Source organism: Haliotis rubra, unplaced genomic scaffold (genome assembly GCF_003918875.1).
Source record: "Haliotis rubra isolate DU_JTF1 unplaced genomic scaffold, ASM391887v1 Scf297, whole genome shotgun sequence".
NCBI classification, from domain to species: domain Eukaryota; kingdom Metazoa; phylum Mollusca; class Gastropoda; order Lepetellida; family Haliotidae; genus Haliotis; species Haliotis rubra.
Window position 1 is genome coordinate 36,516 of NW_025766965.1, and position 17,902 is coordinate 54,417.

Below are 17,902 nucleotides of genomic sequence, written 5' to 3' on the forward strand. Positions count from 1 at the left end.
GTCATAGAATTGTATCAGCATGTTTAGGTTCTCCACAAAGTGAAACAAATAGTATATGATCAGTGTATGAAATTAGTCAAAAACACAGCCATGTATCAGGGCTGTTAACTTCAAAATGTTACCATCCCAAAATGGATTTAACCAGACCAGACACCAAAATATGCTGAATTTACTCAGATGTATGGAACATCTAAAGTTTTTACCAGACCATCGGGCTGGCTACCTGTAAATTTAGACCGTCCGTCAGAAATCTAGCCCGTCACGGGTGGTTGAACAGGCCTTATTTCATACACTGATATGATTAGCTCTTCTGCTACGATCTAAACAACTGTTGTGGTTTAAGTCTATGAAATATAGGGTTGTTGTCTTGTGTTGTTTTGTGAAGTTTTTTTTTTTCTACAGTTTAAGCTGCTTTATAAATTTACAATGGGAAACAATAAACTTGTAACCACAGCAGTTGTTTAGGCCTCAGTGAATTGGTTAGATAGAGTCCTGCTTGTATTATAACTGTATTTGGACTACCTAGCCAACACGAGTAGAATGTGTGAAGCCCATGTCTGGCGTCTCCCTGTGGTATTGCTCTTATAGTATTGTAGTGATATTGCTAATTCATCATTGTGGTAAGGAGTATTGCTAAAGTGGCTTAAAGTCATGCTTACTCACTCACTCTAATGCCTGTCCTTCTCTCCTTTCTTTCAAACCATCTGATCACATCTCACCCTGGCTTTGCACTTGACTCTGACACTTCTATACCTCCACTACATGACACTCTTACTGTCATCACTCCAATGCTCTCCACCTGACACTCGTGGCAGTTTTCCACGACTTTACCAACCACTGGGTCTGTTGTGAATAAAGGTATGTCTAAGGATAGAACAGGGCAGATTCACACCTACCAGCCTCCTAGTGATGGAGAGTCATCAGACACTGGTACAGCCTCTGGATCTGAAGCAGCTTCTTTATCACATAACCAGTCCAGTCAAGAACTTCTGGCCATCTTACGATCACGTGTGTCAGACTCTGAAGCCTTTGAGGAACTGATTTCTCGTCTTGGAAACCTGGAGGACAATTTTAAGAACCTGCAGCAGGCTATACTGAACCCAATTGAGGACAGCGGTTTCTCCAGTGAACCTGTGTCTGACCTACGGTCATTCCTGTCTGACATGGAGGAGAAGATATCTGTGTTGTCACGTGAACCCAGTAATGTTACCCACGTCACTGACCCTGCGAGTGAAGGTGAGAGCAAAGGACAGGAAAAGGGCCACTTGAAGACAGGGCATGATATTAGAGATATACCAGAGGAAGGAACAGTTGACAGACAGTTCAGTTCATTATATGATTCAACAGACGATGAATCTGGCACTGATCATCTGAACATGGCGTCTGTTGAGTTGCGTAGCACAAACGAAAAACTGAAACAGCTCAGATGTGCCTTGGATGAACAAATTGGGGAGGTGATGAATAAAGTACGTGCTCTGGATCACGATCTGAAACGGATGGCAAAAGGTGTGGAGTTTGCCCTCATGAAATCGCGGGTATCAGGACTGTCTGACATGGTCAGTATTACCAGGAATGCCAGTTCCCAGTTGGGGCTTTTAGCTTGTTTTTCCATATAGTTCAAATGGATTGGTATAATTCCGACACTTCATCAGAGATTGACAGGAGTTTGGCATTAGTATCTACAGTTGTGGATTTACTAACGTTTGAACTTGGTTGCCTTTTTTTGTGCATGCTCTTGTCTTACTAACAAAAATTTCACTTTCTTTGGGTGCGAGTCTTATTCTCTAAATGTATTTCTTTAAAGGTTTCAGGAAACTTCATAATATTTAGTGGACAGTTTGCACTGTGATCTTAAGCAAGGAAATGGAATATTTAACCAACCTGTCCCAAACAGTCATTCTAAAAAATGTTATGACTCTTCTATCTATAGTACCCGAATGGTCCAATACACTTAGTTTTGAAACATTATGAAAGAATTGTCTGTTCAAGTATTCAGTTATTAAAGCAACAAATATGAAATACCTACCTGAATTTCAAATTAAAGCTTGAGCTTAAGCAAATAAAATTGTTTAACGTTTTGTGATAGCTTTGACCTGAAAAGAGATCCCAAGCAATAGAAGTGTCACAGTACCTATACCATCAAATTTAATTCAATTGTTTTCTATCTCCATAATACTCATGAAGATCCAGGTTAGAATTGATCTTCAGTAACCCATGCTTGTCGTAAGAGGCGACTAACGGGATCGGGTAGTCAGGCTCGCTGACTTGGTTGACATATGTCATCGTATCCCTGAACTCAGCACTGCTCAGTGCCTTATATTTGTCATGCCTCGTGACACTGAAGTTGCATAACTACAGCAAACATTCTGTATTGAATGACTTCTGTGTTCTGGTGAGTGAATTGTCAGAGCAGTTCCATATCCCTAGGCACTGTATTGACTGCTACAACTGCACTTTGAGCGTTGTCATGCCTCTGGCTATACATTCATCCATCTAATGTGCACGACTTGCAACACTGCTTTGTGTCAGGTCATACGAGGTGTATCTGGTGTGATGTGGAGGATCCCTGATTAAAGTACATGTTTCCCAGCCTCTGGCCATGAGCATAGACAAGTATGTGTGGAAGCAGAGACATGTATGTTTGGTAGTGTTCAATAAATGAGATTTAAATAATGAGGTGTGCTTTGATTAGGCTTCTATCTCCTGATATTCTCATTATTTAATTAAATTAATGAGCTACCTGTTTTTTTACAGGCAACAAAAGTGTACAACAATGAAATAGAGGTCTTTTTGTTCTTGTTATATGCATATTTTTGTATTAAGCATATAACTAATTGCTTAATTAGCATGGTATTACTGGCTTACTACAATACAAGTTTCAAAATATAATAATCTATTCTAGGTTTCAGTATTGTTGGTAAAATATATATGAAACAAGTTTCCTTTGTATTGTTTTACCTAAAATCTGCACAGAAATTTTTCTACAAATTGATACACAAATTGGTGGAAACAGGGAAGAGATTTTTCTCTCATATTGGTATCTCTCCTATATGCCTGACTTCAAAATGGTGGCATCTGACTGTGCTAGCTTGGAGGTCATAGCAGACATGTGAAGATCCGGGTTAGAATTGGTCTTCAGCATCCCATGCATGTCGTAAGAGGCGACTAATGGGATTGGTTGGTCAGGCTTACTGACTGGGTTGATGCCTGTCATTGCATCTCAGTTCTTGCATAGGTCAATGCTCATGATATCAATCACTGGATTGTCTGGTCCAGACTTGATTGTATACAGAGCACCATCATGTAGCTGAAAAATTACTGAGTGTAGTTTTAAACAACATACAGAACCCCAAAAATAAACTAAAAAAGTGACATTGTAATAATTAAATATGTAGGAAACAGGAGAGGTATGTAGTGTGAGTGTTCCTCACAGTCAGAGAAGCCATTTCAGCTGTTTTGAAAGATTGACATTTAAATCAAATTAAAGAGTTTTATAATGGAAGAAAACACAAATAATAGCGTACTGTATGAACATGATAAATTCTGAAGATTTTATTCTCAGTGTAAAAACTTTTTGGCATGATTGTCAGATATGAAAGTATTAAATTCATATTTAGTTTTTGTCTACACATAGAAGTAAAATTGTCATGAATGTGTCTTAATCTCATTCTGAAACTGTTTACTGTCTGAGAATGAATGTTATCATAATTATTGCCCATAGCATCCAAGATAACTGTTTAATACAAATTGTATGTACACTTGTGCAGATATCACTTCACGCACACCACTATATTGTGTTAATAATCCAGATGGCACTTTTTACGTTGTGTTTTTTAATGTTACTGTGATGTTAAGGCCTCATGATGTCACACTATGTGTCTTATCTGAACACTGTTGACATCAATCGTGGTCTACTATGACACTCGTGATCAGTCCACTTTTCTAAAGGGGAGTTCAAAAGGATAAGGAATATAATGGGTAATGACAATTTACAAGAACCATCTTGCCAGGGGAAAGTTTGACACTGTTGTAGTATGATACACATTCTTGCTTAATAATCTCTGTGTATATCCGTGATTGTTGTAAAGTTTTGCATGTCTGTCTTTAGTAGATTTGTAACTGTAGCAACCTTTTTCTAAATAGAGCTTTTCGACGATGCGACACAGCAATGAAGAAATTATAAAAAATGTTGAATCTGTGCATCCTGATGACAACAACCGTGACAGCGCCAACATCAGCGCCCCAGGACCACCACTACTTGTACTCCTATATCTGATTCTCTTCATCCTGTTCTTTTCGTTAAAATATCACTGCTTTCTGCTGTTTTACTCCAGCAAGACAACATCATTTTGCATCAGATTGCTTTGAAGATTTTATTTCAATATTCACAGTTGAAGTGCTCCTGATTTCTTATTTTTATTGTATAAAATGCATTTGTTTTTAACATATGACTTACTTTTCAGAATTGACCAATTCCACAAAGCAATTTTTGCACTATAACTATTTAAATTCCTGAACATAGGCTTATTACTGCCATTGTACTGCAGTTGCTTTGTGAAACTGGTCCCTTGTATTTTATGCTTTTGTTTATGCTATGTTATCACCTTTTATTCATTTGTAATGCAGATTTTATTGCCATTCACTATTTTTGGTATTATTTCATGTTGTTTGCGAAGCATGACATTGAAGTGTTCTATACATTGTAACAGTATCATAATTAAATTCAAACATGATGTTTGCTAAATCTTAGTTGGCATAAATAATGTTAACATTTGAGATATTTCTTAATTTAATATTTTCATAATTTGATAACATCTTTTCAAATTTGAAATTTATAAAAGTAATTTCACTTCACCCTGTTTGAGTGTGGTCTTATACAGCTTATATTATGTTTTAAGGACTCTGATGCTCTGAACAGAGCTCAGCAGGCGATTCTGCAGCTGCAGGCTGAACTTGAACGACTCCACAACATCACGCAGAACATCGTTGAGGAAAACAAGCACCGTTCCAAACAGATTGAGGTGGGAAACAGCACACTGTCTTGAAAGTTTCCGTTCATATATCCAGTGCTTGAAATTAATGTCAGTGCACTAACCTGAGACTAGTGAGATTGAGAAAGGATTGGTTGTGTTTCCGTGTGGACAACCAGTATTAACATTAGTACTGGAACTCTGTGTCTACTGAAAATAGAAGTGACTTTCTGTCCCTGTAGAATGCACACCAGAAAGCAGGAAAACTGAATCTGGCTACATCGACTGTAGTCTGACTTAGGTTGTTCATGGTGTGAAAATATTGCCATGAAAAGCATATGATGCTTGTTAAAGCCATACTTTGCTCACAAATAAATATTGCCATGATTCATAGATCATCATTACCCAGGGGCGGTGGGGTAGCCTAGTGGTTAAAGTGTTGGATTGTCCCTAAGACCGGGTTCGAATCCCCACATGGGTACAATAGGTGAAGCCCATTTCTGGTGTCCCCCGCCGTGATGTTGCTGGAATATTGCTAAAAGCGGCGTAAAACTAAACTCAGTCAGTCAGTCAGTCATTACCCAGACTGGAAGGAGAAAGATGTACACATTGAAGGTGCAAAACTGTCTGAAATGTTGCCTGTTTATTCTTACAGTACAAACAATGTTATGAGTTACTTATACGTTGGGATTATTAGTTATTTTGTAATCTTTCACAAGCAGTTTTTATAGACTTCTAATGCTGTAATGTTTGCAAGTCAATGTGGCCATGAAGAAGTCTAAAATTTTAAACTGACTTTAATATAATTCAAACTTGTATTTGTCTTGAATTTGGCAGCCATAGTTACCTATGACTCAGTAAATAACAATCTTTTCTCTAGTTAAGTGTTTATACATCGTGTAACAGTAGATATGTCTGTCATTTTGACTTGTGTTTGGACTGTTTTATGCATTTGGCGGATGCACATATGGTGCCATTGTGGCAGTAAAATATGTTCTGTGAACCTGTTTGACATTGCAAATGGATTTTACTTCAAGCTTTGAAAAATATGATAATTATCTGTATGATTGTGATTTTTGCCTTTAGAAGTGTGATTATTGCTTGTAAAAGTGTGATCGTTGACTATAAAAGTGTGCTCATTGACTTTAAAAGTGTGATTATTGCTTAAATGACATTATCGATGGTGGCTCATGTTTGAACCATGGTGTTGCAGAACCTGCTAGGCTACTGTGATACTCTTCAGGACAAGAAGGCAGACAAGGAATATGTTGCTATGGAGGTCGATGTGGTGAGTGTCAACATCAGCTTCATCTAGGTCTGAGACAGGAGAGCAGCCGTGTACCTGTAGATAGATGATAATACATGGTTCCTGATACCAGCCAATCATGTCTAATTAGACTTTAGATAACCAGTAAAAGATGTCATGCAAAGTTATTGCACTTGCTATAGTTACAACAGTCTGTGGGTAATTGTTGTCTCTATTTGTGTATTATCACTACAGGTTTATTACAGATGAGGGTATTGATTTGATGTGTTTGTTATTTGTGTCTCGACAGAAAGCTGACAAGCGTCAGCTGGACAACAAGGTGAACCACAGCCTGTTTGACAATACCACAGGCGAGATCAACAAGATCATCAAGGAGATCCTGGACAAGTTGGACGGAAATGTTAGTACCTCATCATTGCAATCTCAAACCTGCAGTCTGTACCAAAACCTTAGTACACTAGCCTGAAAATGTCTCTTAGCACTATTTACAGTAAATTCAGAGTTATTGTATGGCTTTTATTTGCTTATGTTAATCAGAGGCCCAGATAAGCTGCGTATTCGGGTAAAATTTGCATATAAAATTTCCAATTAGGCATTGAAAAATAATTGTTGCATACCAATTATGCCTTTAAAATGTTAGATACGCAAAAGGTTTAAAACAAATGCGTACGGAATATATTTATAAAAATCGCTTGCGTAATGAAAAAGACATCGATTGCTATCAAGTTGAACTGTTAGTATAGGACAAGTGCTGTACTGTCCATTTAGGATGAGGGATTTTTTATGAACTCATTTCCATTATATTTAAGTTGGTTTTGATTAGGTATGACATAGTCATAAGGCAGAACATACCTGCTTAGTAAACTTACTCAGTCACATAATACTTAGGTGAGTAAAATGACTGAAATACGCACATGTTTGAAAGCAGTGGGTAACGGAAAATGAAATAGCCACTCAACATTCATAATACCCACTCCAAAAAATACAGTGGGTACAGTACCCAATGAGCTAAATCTTATCTGGAGCTCTGGTTAATAGTAGTAACAATATTACTAGGCTCTGTATACAATTGTAAAGATTGCTGAATGTGCTTGTTTACATGAAGTATCAGTCATAGTTTTGTTGCAAGGGATCAGTAATATCTTAATGAAAATAACTGAATATGAACAAAGAGCATGCTGCAGTATCACAAGAGTTCAGTTTAGACAGGTCCATGTCTTGTTACATGCTGACTTACCTGTGACTCCCACCTGTGACTTGTCTGTTTGTTGTTCATGCTGAAGGAATTACATTATTGTGTCTGTCTCCAGGAGAATTCCTGGAAAGATGCCTATGCCCAGTTGGCTAATGATGTGGAGGGCAAGCTTGACCGACTGGAGATTGACCCACTCAAGGACTGGCTGGAGTCACGCCTCAAGGCTCTCAACAAGAAGATCATGGCCAACGCTGGCAACGAGTGGTCGGAAGACGATGCTGCTGGACTTAGGAAGTAAGTGTCCTCTTGTTATTTGATCAAGAGTGAACGACTAGGGTTAAACCAATAATGTGTGATGTTTGCTTATGATGCAGGAACTTCAATAGTTTAGTACTGAATTAGATTACCTGTGAAAAATCTGGGTTGGAACTGGTCTTCGTCAACCCATGCTTGTCAAAAAAAGGCAACGTACAGGATTGGTTGGTCAGGCTTCCTGACTTGGTTGACACATGCATCGTATCATAATTGCATAGATTGATGCTCATGATGTTGATCACTGGATTGTCCGGTTAAGACTCGATTATTTACAGATTGCTGCCATATAGCTGAAATATTGCTGGGTGTGGTGTTCTAGAACACCTGGCAATGTTCAAATGTTCAGCATATAGTGTCTGCTTGGACATCCCCAGTAAACTGTTTGCTTTATGGTCTATCTTTTACTTTTTCAATATCATTTCCTTGTTTTCATGACTGTCAGTAGCTGTTGTTGTTTCTCTTTGAATTGTTTTGCTCTGTATGTTCGATGACTCTAACATGAAGGAAAACCAAGTTCTATGGATAGTCAACTTCTTTATGGCAATGATGCGATGTTTCGGTGTAGGTACTAACACCGTTATCAAGCAAGTGATGACTTTTGATAACGGTGTTAGTACCTACACCGAAACGTGTCACTCATTGCAATAAAGAAGTTGACTATCCATAGAACTTGGTTTTCCTTCATCTATACAACTTCTAAAATGCCTCTCAAAAAAGACTCTAACATGCATGTTTTTTTCTAGGCAACTGCTGCAGAGATTCAACTGCCTGTCATGTGACCGCCCTGTAGATCTTATGCCAACCGGGTAAGACAGCTGAACTATTTTCGCAAATGCCATTTCAAGAAGCTACAGTGATGTAAACATCCACAATTTTTGCTTCTGAATTCTGTGATGTATGTTATTTTCAGCACTTTTGCAAATTTCTCCATTTTACAGTTAAAGGATTTTCTTTCACAGATTTCCCTGGGTCTATTTGTTTATGAGTGGACACTAAGTTACTTGCGCACTATTGTATCGGTATGTTGCGAGTAATATTCCGCTTTTGGGGAATTTTTCAGGATATATGCTGAAAAAGTAGTTTTATTTATGATAGACCCGTGAAGATACAGGCTCGAATCGATCTTCAGTAACCCATGCTTGTCGTAAGAGGCGGCTAATGTGATCGGGTGGTCAGGCTCACTGACTTGGTTGACATATGTCAGCGTATCCCAACTGCATAGATCGATGCTCATGCTGTTCATCACTTGATTGTCTGGTCCAGACTTGATTATTTACAGACCACCACCATATAGCTGGAATATTGCTAAGTGCAGTGTCAACTAAACTCACTCAATGACTTATTTTTGATAAGAATACACAGCCAGATACAATTAAAGACAATACAAACACATGTTGTATATACAATGGATGAAAGTTTGGCAGTATGACTTTATGAATAGTGAACATTTTCTGCTTCAAAGTAATGCTTTAGATCACAAGTTTGACACTTAGGACTTGGTTGTTAATGTGATTTCTTGTATTCTCATTCAAACAGTGCTGTCCCATCACTGCCAAGTCAGAATGGTCTCCCGGGCACTAGGTCACCCCGACCCTACACCACCTTCGAGCTGGATCAGATTCGTCAGAATGCCAAGAGGTGAGTGACAGATGAGGTTGTCATTTCCATGTAGATAGCACCTTGTACATAGCTTCTTCTCACTGTATTCAAACATCTGTAGATTGCTAGAAAATTCAGGCTTCACTGCAGAAAAGTGTTGTGCTTTCAGATAAAATGGCGTATATTCAAATCATTCATGATGCATTCATTCAGTTTATTGCTGAAAGGTTCGATCCAAAACTCATGTTGAGCTGTTTCTTGAGAAGACATGTTACCTTGAACGATTTAGTGTGTCTCTGTACCCTGATAACCATGGCAACCTGGATTTATGCTCTCATCATCCACCTCGCCGCTTTTCCTGGTGCTGTGTCTTCCATTGGTATCTCCTTACAGTCATGCAACAGTGCGATCATTGCTGATGAGGGAAAAACAAATTCATGACATTTTGTAATCTGTCTCTTATCATTGGTTGTTTGTGCAGATACACCATTTGTATTGCTTGCCTTTGCATGGCAGTTGTGTTTTTGTGTAATGGCTGTAGCTCACCTTCATCAAATGTTTTTTCTTGATTAGAACTCAAGGGGTAGTTGACAAACAGCATTCTTCACATCAGTTTCGGTAACTTCTCCCCCATTTTGGTTCAGTTTGCGATTGCACCTCATTGAGCATGGCAGACGTCACTCCTAATCCCCATTACATGTCCAGCACCATTGTCCTCTTATTTCACGCACTATGTTACTAATAGTTGTCCCAACTGTATTCAATCCTTGAAGTGCATGGTTTGAAATTTTCAAAGGGTTGTTTGATGACAATATACATATTCCTCAGTGATGACTCTTATACACTATTTGAAGAAAACTGTGTTGAGATATCAAAGGAAAAATCTTTGTGAGTGATATTTATCCTACTTACTATTTAAGGTATGTAGTTAGCAATGAACTTAATGACGTGTTGCAATAAATAGAAAGATGCTGATAATGCAATGATAAATGTAATAGCAGGGGTCCTCAGTGTCATTTAAATTTTCCAAAATGTCCGATACCATAATTTAGTCACCTCTCAAACTGAAATTTAAGTACCAAATCTGAATCAAGTCTTACTCCACAGGATGCTTCTTATTAGTTTTCTGAAAATATTTCAGTGTGGTCTTTGAAACTGGCTACTGAACTGGTATTATAAATTCTTTCACCAAGGTATAAATTCCTTTTCCATAAGAAAATATAAGGAATTTTCTAAGGTGGGAAAGGGGCTAGTATTGCAACCTTAATGTGGTCTATTTCAACACTTTTAGTAGATTTTAGTGTTAGCATGTGAACATAGTTTACTGGACCAAATTATATTTGTCCTTGACTTGGTTTTCCACAGATTAACTATGCCTGCTCAGCTAGGCCACTATTACAAAAGTATGCAACTAACTTGAGTAAAAACTTACAAATTGGAACAAACTATTTCTCACTTCAGGTTAATGTAAATAAACTACCAGTATTGTATTGGATATACAAATATATATATTTTGTGGGAGTGACATTTACTTAACTGATTACTGGATCAACAGAGTTGTGAAAGCCTTAATGGATAGTTTTATATTGCAGGTTTTCAAGCAGTGTTAAAATGCTGAATTTATTATAAAAAAACATAAACTGAAAAATTCCAAATGTTTATCAGGCACGTAGCAAGCCATGTTTTTCGTGTAAGCCTGCTGGGTTGCAAAGCTTTATATTTAGATAGTATTGAGGGCTTGCCCAACCATTTTAGCAACAATCATGTGTAAGCCGGGCTTTTTTTTATAATGGTAGCTACACCCCTGTTTATCAATACACCATAGATGATTTTTCCCAGTATACATTTGTTTGAAATTATAGATTAATCCCTGGGCTTCAGACTAATAGCTAAAGTCACGGACTTCATAAGTCCTGACTCGGATACAATAATCGTGATATTGTGTTTTCATTAATCATTATGGGTCTATTGGAAAGTACATAAATTAATGACAATTGGTGCCATAATTCTGAATTATGAGCCAACCATATGCACGAAAGCTCCATAGACATCAGTGTTTCACTATACAGTCTACCCTTTGAAAATTGACCACTCCCCTGTAATGTTCCATGTCGTTGTCTTCACTCACCTTTCTGTCTTTCTGTCTCTCTTGGTTCTATCTGTAGTGGGTATCTTGGCACCAATATGGTGAATTTTGAGCGTGCTCTTGCTGACAAAAAGCTGGCCAAGATGAGGCGTGCCGACTTGAAGGCGTTCCTTGTTCATTTTGGCCAGGACATAGAAGCACTGGCTCGCTGTCAGAAGAGAGAACGCGCCATGTAAGTCAGCATGGGAACATCGCCAATTGGATTTCCCTACACATTCCGTTCTTTCTCCTCTTTATGTTGTTGCATTTTAGAACATTGTTTATTTGCTAACACATTTGTTTGCCTTGATACTAACCTGATGTTTTTGTTGGTTTGTTGATGCTGATGAACAATATTTATGACCTGCTTGAGAATTTAGGTCATGTCTGATGTTGGTCTGTGAAAATATACAGTGCAGCAACATTGATATGATCTGTTTGATTGGCATTTTAGAAGATGATGAATAATGAAATAGGTAAGACTCATTATGAATGACAACTTGTTTATTATATTATGATGCAATGTTTCGGTATGGGCTCTTGCTTGACAATGGTATAAGAACTATACCGAAACATCGCATCATGATATAATATAGTTTTGTCATCCTTAAAGTATCTTACCTTTGTTAACATTAATAAGGATTTACAAGTTTACTGCGAGCCAGTTTGTTGACCATTCTGAAGCATTTGTTTGTAAACAATAGCTGATAAAAAATCAGGGGCTAGATTTTCAAAGCTTTCTTAGAGCTAAGATAGTCGTAAGTGCCATACATTAACGTTAACTTACGACTATCTTAGCACTAAGAGAGCTTCGAAAATCTAGGCCCTGGCTTACTCAGCTCTGCTTGCCTTATTCCACAAGAGAAGTTTCTGCACTATTGACCATGGTGCAGTTGTAGGATTATATCAGATATCCAGACTTCTTTTGTTTGTAACTAAACACATATTCTGAAATAAGAACAGACAGGAGGAATGCAAGCCTTTCAGTGTGCGCTTTACATATTGTTTTGTGTAAACGGCTTTTTGTAGGGAATTCAGAGTAGGACAGAGTTTTGTCATGTGATATGATTCATATAACTGAGGTATATATATCGTTATGTAGGCTTTGATAAACACAGGCTTCTGGTCCATGTAAACTCACTACTACTGTGTTGTGTTGATCAGTAATTCGTAAAAATGCACAGGCATTCTCTCCAATTTGCTTCAAACAGAAAGGTGAACCAAAGGTGTGATAACATAAAACAGCAAGAACTGTCGACATAATGTCTCTTTAACAAATCAGGAGTACTGACTTATGTTTTTGAATTGTATAGGTCTACAGTTCTACCAAAATGCACTGATCATCTGATGATGTTGTTTTAAGAGATACACTTTGTTTTAAACAATGTTCTTATACAAAACCACTCCTTGTTGCTGGATACTGACTGGGCTGTTTTAATTACATGCAACCACAATACCCTGCATTCTTTATGAGTGACACAAGGATTAGATAACAGCTAATTGTTGCCTCCTCAGCTTCAACCAGCAGGACATCACCGACTACTATGCCACAACACGACAGTGTGGGGGGAACCACACCTTAACCTATCCCCACAAGAAGGTGTCTCGTATGACGCAGATGAAGTGAGTATTTTTAGCATTCAAATTTGAAATGGACAAATATCAGTAACTGGCAGGAATAATAATGAGCATTATTAGCAGTTATGAGTGAGTGAGTAATGATATCGACATGATGATAATTATAGAAATTGATGACCTGTGTAGCTGTTGATGAATGAATTCAGGTCGAACCCCATACTACTAAATCACAAATGCAACAGTTGACCTGTCCCACCACCCACTGCCTGTTACCCCCGGTTTAAAATGGATTAGTCCTCATCATGCCCTTTATGTCACACACCTTATGATTCCAGTAAAGAGTGAGTGAGTGAGTTTAGCGCTGCTTTTAGCAATGTTCCAGCAATATCATGGCAGCGGACACAAGAAATGGGCTTCACACATTGTACCCATGTGGGGAATCAAACCCAGATCTTCGGTGTGACAAGCGAACGCTTTAACCATTAGGCTACCCCACCCACCCTAGCAGTTAAGAGTTGTGGTAGACAGATTATAATATAGAGAGGGAACTATTTGTGTTTCATTTGGTAGATTTTATGCAGTAACACATTGGTTATTTCATTACAAGGCTTTTCAACTGAAAATGGTAACATTGGCTTAACATTGTGGTCTGTTTATAGCACTTGGGAGTCCCAGAGGGACTGTGGATCTATATGTTGTAGAAAACTTTCCAATTTCTTTGTAGGCTGTCAGTTGTATGCACATTTAAGAAATCATTTTTTGTCAGAAACTAACTGCATAAGGCCAATTTGAGGAAGATAGTTTTTCAGAGAATATTGGAAATGTGGGTCTTGTTTGTTTTATTTGAAATTGTCTTTACCTAAAAATTCTTGAAAGACAGAAATTTGTCCTCAGGTTGATAAAAGAAACAGCAAAACATTTCCTGGCAATGTTGGATTATATGAAAGAATAATGAGTTGTGGGTACACTCAGTTGTTTGGCTCCTTGTCAGTCTTGAAGACACTAACCTGGTTAAAAAATATCATCATGTTGGTTTTGGTCCATCTGTATGATTGCTGAAACCTGTGTTTTCAGTAATCTCTTCAAGGAGGAAACAGAAGTGGCACCTGTACCAGTGTACCCCATCTACAAGTAAGTGTAGCCAGGTGTTGCTTGATTTGTTGTTTAATGCTGCACTCAGCAATATTCCAGCATATTGTATGGTCTTATTGCTGAATCAGTCGGCCCTGAAAATGGATGGCACTAGAGTGCTATACTGGACCATTGCAACAATAAAGAGTCACGCCGTAATGAGTAGGAGGGTCGCCAAGCGTGAGCATGGATGCTCGGGGTACGAGCCTGAATTGAGCCACCTATGATGCAGATCTTGGTGGTAGTAACAAATATTCACAAGGATGTAGCAGGGGTCTGTGTGTGTTACTTTAGCGTCAGTTTAGAATTACTCTTCTAAAAATTGTTGGAATGTTTGTATATTTTGTCTAACTCTCCACCCAGCAATATACCAACTACATAATGGATTGTAGGGAATGGATTTGTTTGTGTACTTACATCCTAGACATGCTGAGTAGGATGGCTCAGTATGTGTGTGCTGTTACATCAAACTGTGTGTTTCCAGGGAGGAGGTGGATGTACAGGGAGTAGATGGTCACATATACCGTGGCCGAATAGAGAGGATGCAGATTGAGGCGAAGATGCCGTCCAAGATGTCGCCACAGTCAATCAATCAGGTAAGGTCTTGAACTTCAAATAATGTTATAATATTCAAGTTTTGTTTAATGCAATATGAACCAGTTGTATAATCATTTGTGCCATGCTGTTTCTGTCTTAAATGCTTTACAAAACAGATTGTATTATCAATTGAATTCTAGGCAGTATGAAAAGACATCCTTCAGTAACAATCCTTTGCAAAATGCTTTACGTGCATTTGTGTTAGCGTCAGTGCTTGAATTATATTAAATATGATGGAATAGTACAAATTGATGTTGAATGTTTGTCAGATCATTTATGTTGGTCAACTAGGATTCGCTACTCCAGCTCTTATATTTTTTGTCTGCTGTTAATGTAAGAAATTTTGGAAAAGTTCATTCTTTTACTGTTTTGATTCACATTTGATGTATTTGTGACTGTAGGTAGGCGCGATATCACCAGCAACCCCAAGAACACAACGTAAGATGCCGGGGATGGACAATGACCCCATGAGAGGGTCCCCAACCCCTCCTGTTGGCACACGAGGCCGACCAATGTCAGCCCGAGGGTCAGTATCTCCCCGACCTGCCTCAGGTCGAATTTCATCAAGGCCACAGTCTACCCGCCCAATGTCAGCTAGACAGTCAGGTCTGGAGTCCTCCAGGACTACACCCTACCAAGAGGAACCTATGCCACAACAAGATGGCGTCCCAGTAGATCAAGGGCAGATAACTGTGGAGTCTGAAGCTATCAGGGTTGATGTTCCCACACCTGATATAACGGAAGAACAGACAGAGGGTTAAATATGCGGGATGTACCTTGTGCTGTTAGTGAGTAGATAGGAAATATAATATGTAAATTATAGAATCATCACCTGGTTTGCTATTAATTTGTTATCATTTCGCATGATGCATTTGATCAATGGTAGCTTCTTCTGATAGACTAAGACTAAGAGCCTATTGCAATATTTTTGTTTTTATGTGGAAAAATATTTCGATTTTTGGACTTTTGATATCGTAAAAGGAAAATATCTTATCTTATTTGATCATGAAGTTTTTTAATGGTTTTCATGAAGGATGAAGTATCTTTAAGAGATTGAATTGGCTCTAATTTTGAGTAAGTTTGATGAGATTATTGGGAATAGTTTTTTTAAAGATGTTTGTTTAAGATATTAGTCTTTTTGGTTTTTGATGGCTCCTTGAATTCTTGGTCGGTGTATATACCAGTTGTAGAATATCTACTGCAATAAAGGACATACTCGTAATCGAGGCAGACTCACATGAAATGTACATGTATGAACATGCAATATACAAACTGAGTGTCAATTAGTTGTAGTGAAGTGTGATCATGAAATTGATACAACTGCGTGTGCTTTCAAACAGTATTCAACTCTTATGCAATGAAATGTATCATAATCATTAGTATTTATCTGTTTCATGTTTTGTTCTGTCATCTTATTCTATTGTTGCTATGATATGTGCAATCTGTTTATATTCAGCTATGACATAGTGTTTCTTGAGTTTAATCTTCCAAGCAGTATTATACTTGTTTTCATTGCTATTTGTTTCTTTCTGTTTCTGTTTCGTCTTCTTGAATAAATCTGGTTTTGAATTTTTTAAAACCCAGAGAGTTCGTGTTGGGTGACCTGTGCCAAAAGAAAAGACATGTACAAATGTTTCTGTGATAATCTTTTGGTCAGAGATCGTTTTGTTACGCCAGTCTCTATTTTATACATTATTTGTTGAGCTTTTGTTCTTAATCTTATAACCAGATATTTTAAGTCACTTAAATTTGATCAGATGAAGTCATTTGTTGATTATTGTCATTCCACAACATGCAGATGATATTTATTCTGGTCTGTTAAAAATGGAGAAGATTAATATTTGCAGCTAAAGGTCAAAGTGACCCTGATAGGCCATCATGGTGTGAGCTTGTCCTCTCCTGTGACGAAGATCAAGAGCAATTATGCTAGAATCGTCAATGAATCTGTTTTCTCTTTTGTGTTTTCTTGTCACATTAGAGTTTGTTTGTTTGTGTGTATCATTTTTGTTTTGTACATAGACAAAAAGACGTGTGATAGGGACTGGCCACTATGCAACCAGAGACTGTGATACTAATGTGTATCTTGTTTATCTGCTTCATGCATGATGTGTTTTGTATGTGCTTGAACTTGATAGAACTGTCGAAATATTTACTAATGACTTCAATTTCAGAACGGATATGGCGGGGTATGGAGGAGGGAGAGGAGAAAAGCGGTCAGCCAGTGTTTGAAATTAATCAAATAATTAATTATTTCAAATAATTACAAATATATTGACTGACCTTTTGCTAATTTTGTCAAGAAGAAAAATAAGAATTAGTATTTTTAAAGGACATTAACCCCAAATGAACCAACACGAAGAATATGTAAACAAGAGTTGCATTGAAGTCTGAGATTCTGGTCCATACTGAGTTTGAGTAAACTGCTTTTGCAAATATTCTTGTCATTTGTTCACCTTGCCCACAGTGGGAAGCACTGCCTCCATGTTTATGGAAGAGGCTCTAGCCTGGTGTATTGCACTCGCTGTCATAGTGACATATATACATGCATATTTTTAGATGAACTCTGAACTGCATTTCTGTTATTTCAATTAGCATCAGATGATCATCAAAGATGAGGGTGAAAAGACCAATGTCCTGTGGTTCCAATGTCGTGACCCTTTTTGCTTGACACTCTACATTTTATGGCCATTTTTGTGGAATCTATAACCATGAAATCAAAATCCGTTAGATCCAGGAACTCTATGTTGTGTTTTTGTTTCTTTTGACAGTTTCTCCTGGAAGTTTGAAAACAAGGGTGGGTAACTCTCAGCTCATTTTTCGCTTCTTGTCAACACAGACCTTTAATTCAAATGATTTTTATAAAAGGATGAATAAACAAATGAGTTATCTCTCATAAGATCTGCAATATGAAATCAATAAAGGGATGGGATGGAATTGGAGCCTCACTGTGTCTTTTCAGGTGTGACCTTTGTTTTGTTTAAACATAGCTTTCAAAATAGTGAGGGTGCCAAACCCATTTTCGTATCCTGGATTTCGAGCCAACTTGTGTGGGTTTCTAAATACTGCAGTGCAGTACAGTACGCTTGATGTCATTATATATTATCTAGTATATTGAAGTCAGTATT

General features: G+C 37.8%; 1 protein-coding gene across 1 annotated transcript in view; it reads left to right on the forward strand.

Annotated features, from left to right (window-relative positions):
• The window catches only part of LOC124282257, a 39,920-nt gene extending 22,305 nt beyond the window's left edge, over positions 1-17,615 (forward strand). Inside the window, 13 exon segments of the mRNA XM_046718206.1 lie at positions 816-1,556; positions 4,144-4,260; positions 4,899-5,021; positions 6,184-6,258; positions 6,527-6,637; positions 7,548-7,726; positions 8,491-8,553; positions 9,284-9,385; positions 11,512-11,664; positions 12,987-13,094; positions 14,124-14,180; positions 14,665-14,776; positions 15,179-17,615. Of these exon segments, the coding sequence (XP_046574162.1) occupies positions 816-1,556; positions 4,144-4,260; positions 4,899-5,021; positions 6,184-6,258; positions 6,527-6,637; positions 7,548-7,726; positions 8,491-8,553; positions 9,284-9,385; positions 11,512-11,664; positions 12,987-13,094; positions 14,124-14,180; positions 14,665-14,776; positions 15,179-15,538 (2,301 nt within the window). The 3' untranslated portion in view covers positions 15,539-17,615.
• Positions 17,616-17,902: the final 287 nt, after the last annotated feature.